This window comes from Porites lutea, chromosome 2 (genome assembly GCF_958299795.1).
Source record: "Porites lutea chromosome 2, jaPorLute2.1, whole genome shotgun sequence".
Classification (NCBI taxonomy): domain Eukaryota; kingdom Metazoa; phylum Cnidaria; class Anthozoa; order Scleractinia; family Poritidae; genus Porites; species Porites lutea.
In genome coordinates, this window is record NC_133202.1 from 44,054,949 (window position 1) to 44,063,416 (window position 8,468).

Here is an 8,468-nt window from a genome sequence, read left to right on the forward strand (position 1 = left end):
TTTTACGTGCTTAGGCACGTTAAAACGACGTGCCTTAACAAATTAGAGGCAGGGTATGAAAGACCGTGCGTAAACCTTAAAGTTGTTGAAACTCGCTTAACTTTTACGTTTACACGTAGGTGGTACTTCATACATTGCTTCTATTCTATTTACCCGCGTAAAATATACGTGCGTACGCACGTGTTACGAGACAGTGAAAATCCACCCTTACTGAGAAGATTGTTTGAATCGTGAAACAGACGATAATGCTTTATTTCCTAGAGAAGAGAGTTTATAATCTCGAAATGTTACGATCCCCGAGCCTGTCGGTAGAAGAAACGATAACTCTTTCATATAGATAGTCTTTCGGCAAGGGTAGAGAAAGTACATGTCAACATACGCATCAAACTTCATTCAAGCGGTATTCACGGCACAAATTTATAAAAAAAGAAACCGCAGCACACTACAAAATTCTTGACTGGCAATTGACCTTGTCACGGTTTTCGACGCCATTTGACGAGTAGGCAAGGATATTTTGGCGCAGTTAACGTGCTTCATCTGATACTAATCTCTTAAACGTTTGGTCACGCGTTCCATTCTACTAGAAATTCTCAAACGTTTTCTTTGTCTTTGTCGCACTTGGAGATTTTGGCTTTACGGGATATTGAAGGTAAGTAGATTTTCTAGCCGTGTGTTCAAGGAGTCCCAGTCCTTCATCAAATAAGTCAGTTTTGGCAAAATAGCACAAAATCAGGTGGAACGTCCAGTAGCTGCATGTAATGGATTCCCCCGTCCCTTCTCTTGCAGAGTCTCTCCTGCCCTACCCCCACAGTCTGTAGGACGGACGTGGGGACTTTTAGACGGGTGTAGGCTGACTTCATAACAAATCTTCCCCAATCGATAGGTTTCCAATTTCTACAGGAATGTAGGCTCCGCGATCAATTATTGGCACACAGTATACCTGGGCTGCCTGCAACTATATTGGCCCTTTGATGAGGATGATGATGATTATCATCGTTATTCCCAACCAGCTTTCGTTTAGGTCGAGAAATAAAACTGGGTCTCTCGAAATATTCTTTTTGTCAACATACGGCTCTCAAGGCGATTTCAGTTCATAGTTCCCTATTTTTTTAGAAACATCGTCAGGATCGAGCGATTTCCGGTACGGGCGGCCATCTTGATTTCACATGAACCGAAGAGGCGTCGAGGTTTACAGCGTGGGGGAAGGGAGGAGAGAAAATAACCGTCCTCTGCCCCTTTAGTAGATATTTGACACTCATCCAAGAAACGCAAAGTCAAGCGCTCGATCTCGACGATCTTACGGAAAAATAGGGCACTGTGAACACAATCTAGACGTTATCAAACTGTGTCCATGTAACTACTGTTTGTATATTATACTACGAATTTCTTTATTGTGCCTGTTACTTACCATAAGCTTTCTGTAAACGTTCACCACCGGTAAAACTGCAGTAGCTTCCTTAGAAGTGTGAGGCCCTAGGACTATCAGCGGATGGGTTTCTGGAACTTGAAAAGCTTTAACAATTGCCAGAACAGCGAAGCCGGGATTTCCCTGTTGCAAATAATAAAACAATACTTCAATACTATGAATCAACCTGCCAATAAAAAAATTAACTAATAACTACTAAGCGAAATATTGGTTAGGTACCAAGCTTATAGAGGTAGGCCAGGGTTCGACTCCCAGCCAGGCCAACACTCAAGGTCTTACAGGGACTATATGTCAAGCTATTTGCCCATATTTTTAAAACTCTAGCTAACGCGTCTTCGCTTCAATTGAACTGCAAAATTAGTGGCTCAGCTTTGTTACTTCAGAATACGAGGTAGTGAAACTGCCTCCTGTCCTCTGTTGCTACAGATGCAGGCAAGGTTTTCATTTGGGTAGCCTGCGCCACTGACGGAATTGAACTTCTGGTTAAGTCTCACCGGGTCTAGATTACGGACCCACCAGGGTAGCTAACAGTTTCGAATGCGAGGCTAAACTTTCAAGAAGACCAAAGTTCCGCTTAGACATCCGAACAGATAAACAGTTTTTAGAGCAGGTTCAAATTAACCAAAAAGGCTTCTAAAACATGGAGAAAACCTTTTTGAGACAATTCTCACGAATTTGGGAATATTCATTCGTTGGGTGCCCCTGACTCTAGCCTTTGAGGCTACAATGGACCTATTTTGATAGACATTGTTTTGCTTTTTTCTTTACGGAAATCACGCTGAAATAATTCCAATTATTATACATTCAACTCACTATCTCTTTTCTGATTGGCCGAAAGCGTACAGTAAATTTTCGAAATCAGCGCCTGGAAGGGCATCGGGCTGCAGATTATACAATAACCATGTCAAGGACACTCGAGGTTACGGGTAATCATGTCATGTGTGACCGCTGTGAATGATTTCTAAGGGTAATCACGTCAAGTTCGCGCGCTTTGTGTTGCTTGCCGTCAAGGAAGAGGCAAAAACATTGACTTCCAGGTTTGCTTCGTTGACCGAGCAAGACATCGAAAAATAGGCGAAGACAAGGACTCACAAAACACAAAAAAGTCGACGAAGGTGGCAAAGGAGCTGTTTGCTGATTATGTGAAAGAGACAAAACTGAGAGAATCTACGGTTTTTTTACACGTTTAGAAATAAATTATCAGTTCCACTTACTGTCGTCACCATTTTTTTTTTCGTTCAATGTATAATAAAACAATTATTAGATTCAGTTTTTGTGATATCCAGAATAATCAAGGTCTTCGGCTAATAACCCCTACCTCGACCTTGATTATTCTGGATATAACAAAAACCTCACGTTCGCCGTAATTCTCTGACTAATATGTCGTAAAAATGGTGTCGGCCTTTCTTGAAACTCGCCCCCATAAAGCGAGTTGCGAACTTACCAAAGTCCAAGGGCAATTCATCTTAATTTCATACTTTTCAAAGAATGATTTGAAAGAAGAAGAGTTCTTAGCAACATTGTAAGCAAGTTTCATCCCTCTGGAGACGGTCATGTCGTTTCGAACCATCTGAAGAATATAAAGATCTGTCTTGTTAGCGTTACACTTCAGTGATCCAAACACCAAGACAATACCAAAAAAGGAAATAACTGCTGTAGGGCTCATCTTAGGTATGACCCGTAATAATGTCGATCTGAGAAAAGGAAAGAGAAAACAGAAAAAAGTACTGTTATAATTTTCCAAAGAACGAATTTTTTTGTATGAAAATTAAAGCAGCTTGACCTCAGCTATGATCAACTCTCACTCTTAAAATAGTTAAAATTCCCAGGTCATACTGTCTACCCTATCATAGAACAAACTTTAAGAAATAATAATTATTTTTTCTCCAAGGCCCCAAATTTTTATACTGGCTTGTAAACGAAGTCACTAAGAACTCTAGTTTCACTGCTTCCTCCTAAGAAAATGAATTCGTGTTAGCAATTTATCCAGCTCTTCGGCTGTAAAATGTTAAGTCTATATTACGAATTATATGTTGTGTGTATCAATTTGTTTTTGTATCATCAGTTAGCCTTTTTTAAGCGATGATCGACCTGCAAATAACTTTGTGACGTTGGCTACTTTATTAAAGATTTTCATTATTATCATGCCTTTTCTCATTAACACAATGAGCAAAATGTTATAAAATATGTTGCAAATGCACCTCAAAACGCTGGAAATCGCATTTCCGAGGGTCTATCTTTCAAAATGTTCCGGGGGAGAATACCCCTGGATACCCCTGATTTCAGCAGTGGTTACTTGCACCTCCCCACCACCACCCCCCTCTTTACGGTCCCTGGAAATGAAATATGGTCCGCCGCATTTATGGTCTAACAGTCTTCTGTTAGTACATTAAAACTAAAAACAAACAAAAAATGAGCAAAACGAAGTCACGGTACGCCATAAGTCAAGGTTTGTTTGCACTACGAGTAAACAGCTTTAAGCTAACTGCATTGCATTTTACTGAGTACTTTTGACTGTTTCGCCAAAGCACAAATTTCGACCGACTCTTAAGCATTTGTCACAATCGTCGTGATTTTATCCATTGACAGTATCAATAGTCTACTAACGTGTAAGGCAGTTCGTAACTTCTATATATTTTTCACATAAAAAGGGCGAATCTCCAAAACGCCTTTCGGCTCATCCATCCGTCTTTCTTCAACATGGTGTTCACTCACTTATTTGCGCTTTAATCCTCATTCATTTTACTTAAGGATCAAAATATGAAATACTTTCTAACTAAACAAAGTCTTTGCTTTTAAAAAAAGAATAGTAAACATCAGTGGCGGAGCCAGACCTTCAGATAAGGGGGGGGGGGGGGGGGGGACGGCCATCCAGACGGGCTCAGTTTGGTCTTAAAATAAGGGGCCCCAATAGTAAAGACTATTTTAACATGTTCGTGTCCCAAGCAAGTCAAAAACATAACGCACGCGGTTCCCCGTTTTCGGGGTGCGCATGTAAGTCAGTCAGGGGCCCCTAGTGGGATCCCCTCAGGTTTCAATGTTACAACATCTCCCCCCTAACACGATTCAATGAGTCTTTGCGGCCTCCTAACTTGACGCCCAGATCTGGTTGTAATGGGAGTCTGTGAAATTGTTTCTGTCTGTCTCTCTAGTGTCACTGGACTTGGCACTGGCTTCTCAAATACAAGTGATTGTCTTGTACTCGCAGGAGAGTCACGAGATTGGGTACTTATAGGAGAAGCCCTTGTCCTTGGGGTCATGGGAGAATCATTTGGAACAGAGAGGATCTGTCTTCGATTTCTCCTGTAAGCACGTCCATATCCATCTTCCAGCATGTATGATCTTGGCATTACTTCAGCTTTTCGCTATTCTATCTCACCATTTGGACGAAACCGCACCTTGTCTCCAACTTCCAGTGGAGGCAAATCTCTACTCTCCTTGTTATAATTAGACTTGGCATTATGCTGTCGCTGATGAAGCTTTTTCAGAACATGACCACGATCCACTGCCTGAGGTAACAAGAGACGTCGATGAGTTGGTATCATTGTTCGAGTGCGTCGACTCATCAGCAGCTGGGCAGGTGACACACCGATATCTTCAAATGGGATGTTGCGATACTTTAACAGTCCCTCAAATGGGTCTTTGTTCTCTGCCGCAGCCTTCTTAAGAATGCGTTTTGCGGTCTGTACAGGTCCTTCTGCTGCGCTAGTTGATTGAGGATACTCTGGTGAGCTGGTTGTATGGGAAAATCCCCATTCCTCAGCGAATTTCTTGAACTCATGGTTGTTGCTGAACAAATTTCTGGTGTTGTTGTACTGCGGTCCGTTGTCGCTGACAACTTTCTCTGGGATTCCAAACCTTGCAAATATTTTCTTCAAGTTGTTGATGACACAAATGGCAGTGTTCTGGCGAAGGAGTTCTATTTCAAAGTACTTCGAATAGAAGTCAGTGACTAACAGGTACCTTTGGCCACCATATTCAAACAGATCAGTCCCAACAACTTGCCAAGGTAATCCCGGAATGTAATGAGGATGTAATGTCTCACTCTATTGTCGGTTGCGGAACGCATTACACACGGCACATGAACTGACTTTGTCTTTGATTTGGGCAGTCATGGAAGGTCAGAAAACATAATCCCTCGCAAAGGAAAGGCTTTTGCTCTCTCCCATGTGAGCTCCATGGATTTCATCTAACACTTCAGCTCTCAATGATCTTGGCACTACAATTCTGTCTGATTTAAATAACAAGCCATCCTCAACACTCACCTCTTCTCTGAAATTCGAATATTCCCGGGCAAGTGCATCAACTTGTTCTTTCTCAGACAGCCATCCTTTCAAACGTACTCCATCACCACTCTTGATGTCTCATCAGCACTTGAGCTGTCCTTGAACCTCTTCAGGGTGCTGCTCCAAGTTCCTCAACAAGATTAACTCCGATGACATCTTCGGGTTCACTGAACGGTTCAAGTTTCACGGAGAGGTGCTCTGCTAAGGCAGTCTCAAATGACCTGCTGTTTTCTGCAAACATAACGCACCACAAGGTCATACTTAGTGAGTTCAGCAACATCCTCTGTAGCCTGGGAGGGGCCTCATTCAGTGGTTTCCGAAAGATTGACTCCAGCGGTTTGTGGTCTGTCTCAACAATAATTCTGCGCGTACACATATGTGTGAAACTTGTGCTCCCAATACAATCGCTAACAGCTCTCTTTCAATATTTGCATACATCTTCTCTGGGGGAGTCAATGTCTTTGAACTGAAGGCAACTGGTTTGCCTTCCTGCATGATCACTGCACCAAGGCCTGTGCTACTGGCATCAACACTTAGCACCGTTTCTTTGCTGTTATCAAAGTATGCTAACACCGGCGCACTAGTGATGACAGACTTGAACTTATCAAAAGCCTCTTGTTGTGGTTTCTCCCAAACAAATGCGACATCTTTTTGGCTCTTGTAGATTGGCTTTGTGTTCAATGAACTTGTCTAGGTAATTGACAGTTCCTAGTATTCGAAGCACACCCTCTTTGTCAGAAGGAGGAGGCATCTCACTGATCGCGCGGATTTTATCAGGGTCAGGTTTCAATCTTTCGGACGAGAACACATGTCCAACATAGCTTACTTCAGGAAAACGAAGTTTCACTATCTTTAGATTGAACTTCAATCCTACTTCTCTGCTTCTATCCAGTACTCTTCTCAACTTTTGATCAGCGTCGGTTTGATCTTTACCATGAATCAGGAAATCATCCACTATAATCTCCACAGGAACCCCCCCAAAGAGTTTGTCCATCTCCCTTTGGTAGATTTCAGGGGCAGAAGAGATTCCAAAAGGGAGCCTTGTAAATCGTTATCGACCCCACGGGGTATTGACTGTTAAGAGCTTTGAGCTTTCGTCATTCACTGGGAGCTGCCAGTATCCACTGCAAGCATCAAGGGACATGAAACTCTTTGCACCCGATAATCGGTTGGCATCTTCCTCTACGGTAACCATTGGATAGTGGGGTCTCTTAAGAGCTTTGTTTAGGTCCCTTGGGTCAATACAAATTCGAACATCATTCTTCGAGAGTGGAGTGTTCTTTTCTTTCACTTTTCGTTGGTCAATCACTAGCATAGATGAAACCCAAGAAGTGTGCTCCTCTTCTTTAACAATAATCCCATCTTCTTCCATCTCTGTGAGCTTCCCTCGTGCTGGTTCAAGAAGGGCAATTGGAATTTTTCTGGGAGGATGGACTACTGCAGGAACTGACGGATCAACTTCCAAATGTACTTTGTTAGGTAGCTTGCAGGTTTATCACTAAAACAATCTTTATAATCCTGCAACACAGGATCGGTTAGGAAGAAACTTGGCATTTTTTGCTCTGGTTGTTTTGACTCTGGAGTAGTTATCAGTTCAAGGTTCATAAACTCCAGGACTTCTAAGTCTAAACAAGCATCACAACCCAGCAATGGTGTAAAATTTCCATCAACAACAAGATACAAAAGGTTAAGTTCAAGACTCCCATATCGAGTTGGAAGCCTCACAGAACCCTTTGGATGGATGGGTTTAGGCGCAAGCCACCCCTTCAAAGGTTGCTGAAGTTTCTGAAGAGGTTTGTTTGTGATTTCCTTGTACAGCTCATAGGGAATGGAAGTAGCTTCTGCACCAGTATCTGCTTTGATCTGTACATCTTTGCCAGCAATTTTGACAGTAATCAAGCTCCTAGATTTCTTTCGAGTGCCGGAGAAACTATCCAGCTCAACTGATCCAAAATATGTGTGCACATCGTGATTCATTGGAGGCTCATGTTCCACAGCTGCAAGTTGTGAACCTTCAGCACTTAATTCTTCTGTGCAAAGTGACCTTCCTTCTTACACTTGTTGCATTTCTTTCCAAGAGCTGGGCAGCGAGGTGGCTGAGTAAATGGGTGCCTGGAACCACAAAATTTACAGTTACGAGCGGATGTCTTTTCTTGAACCTTTACCTTCCTGAGAGGGTAAAGTGAACGTCCGCAACCCGCAACTGTTGGTGTATTAAACTTGTATTTCTGTAGTTCGGCTGCCTCTAATGTACGGCAATAATCATGAGCAGTTTGCAGCGTTAAATCTGGTTTCTTCAGCAGTTCACCTCGCAATTCGTCTGACAAAACTCCTCCAACAATACGATCACGAATGAGTGAATCTCGAAGGTCGCCAAATTCACAAGCTTACGACAGTCTTTTCAGTTCACTGAAGAAATTGTCAATCCTCTCACCTTCCTTCTGATTTCGCTGATTAAACACCAGTCGCTCATACGTTACATTTCTAGCACCCTGGCACAATTCGTCGAATTGGCGACAGACATCTTGATAGCGATCTTTGTCTTCTTCATCGGTAAACACAAAGTGACTGTACCCTTCGATAGCTTCTGGTCCAGCACAATGTAACAACATATTTACCTTCAGTTTGTCCGCTTTATCATCTTTACCTTTCGCAACAAGGTAGATCTGAAATTGCATGAAAAATTTCCTCCAATTCTCCGCAGCATTCGCGTCTAGGAGGAATTGACCGGGCATTCGAGAATCTCGCTCGGCCAT

The 8,468-nt window shown here is 42.5% G+C and overlaps 1 protein-coding gene and 1 pseudogene across 1 annotated transcript in view; both read right to left on the minus strand.

The window, feature by feature from the left end:
- Nucleotides 1-4,776, minus strand: part of LOC140926264 (gamma-aminobutyric acid type B receptor subunit 1-like) — a 42,069-nt gene extending 37,293 nt beyond the window's left edge. The window contains exons 1-3 of the mRNA XM_073376033.1: nt 4,519-4,776; nt 2,905-2,996; nt 1,409-1,592 (exon numbers count right to left, since the gene is read on the minus strand). Coding sequence (XP_073232134.1) covers nt 1,409-1,592; nt 2,905-2,996; nt 4,519-4,776 — 534 coding nt within the window. The remainder of the gene's footprint in view (nt 1-1,408; nt 1,593-2,904; nt 2,997-4,518) is intronic.
- A 2,957-nt stretch (nt 4,777-7,733) lies between these two features.
- LOC140926266 (uncharacterized) lies at nt 7,734-8,468 on the minus strand (annotated as a pseudogene).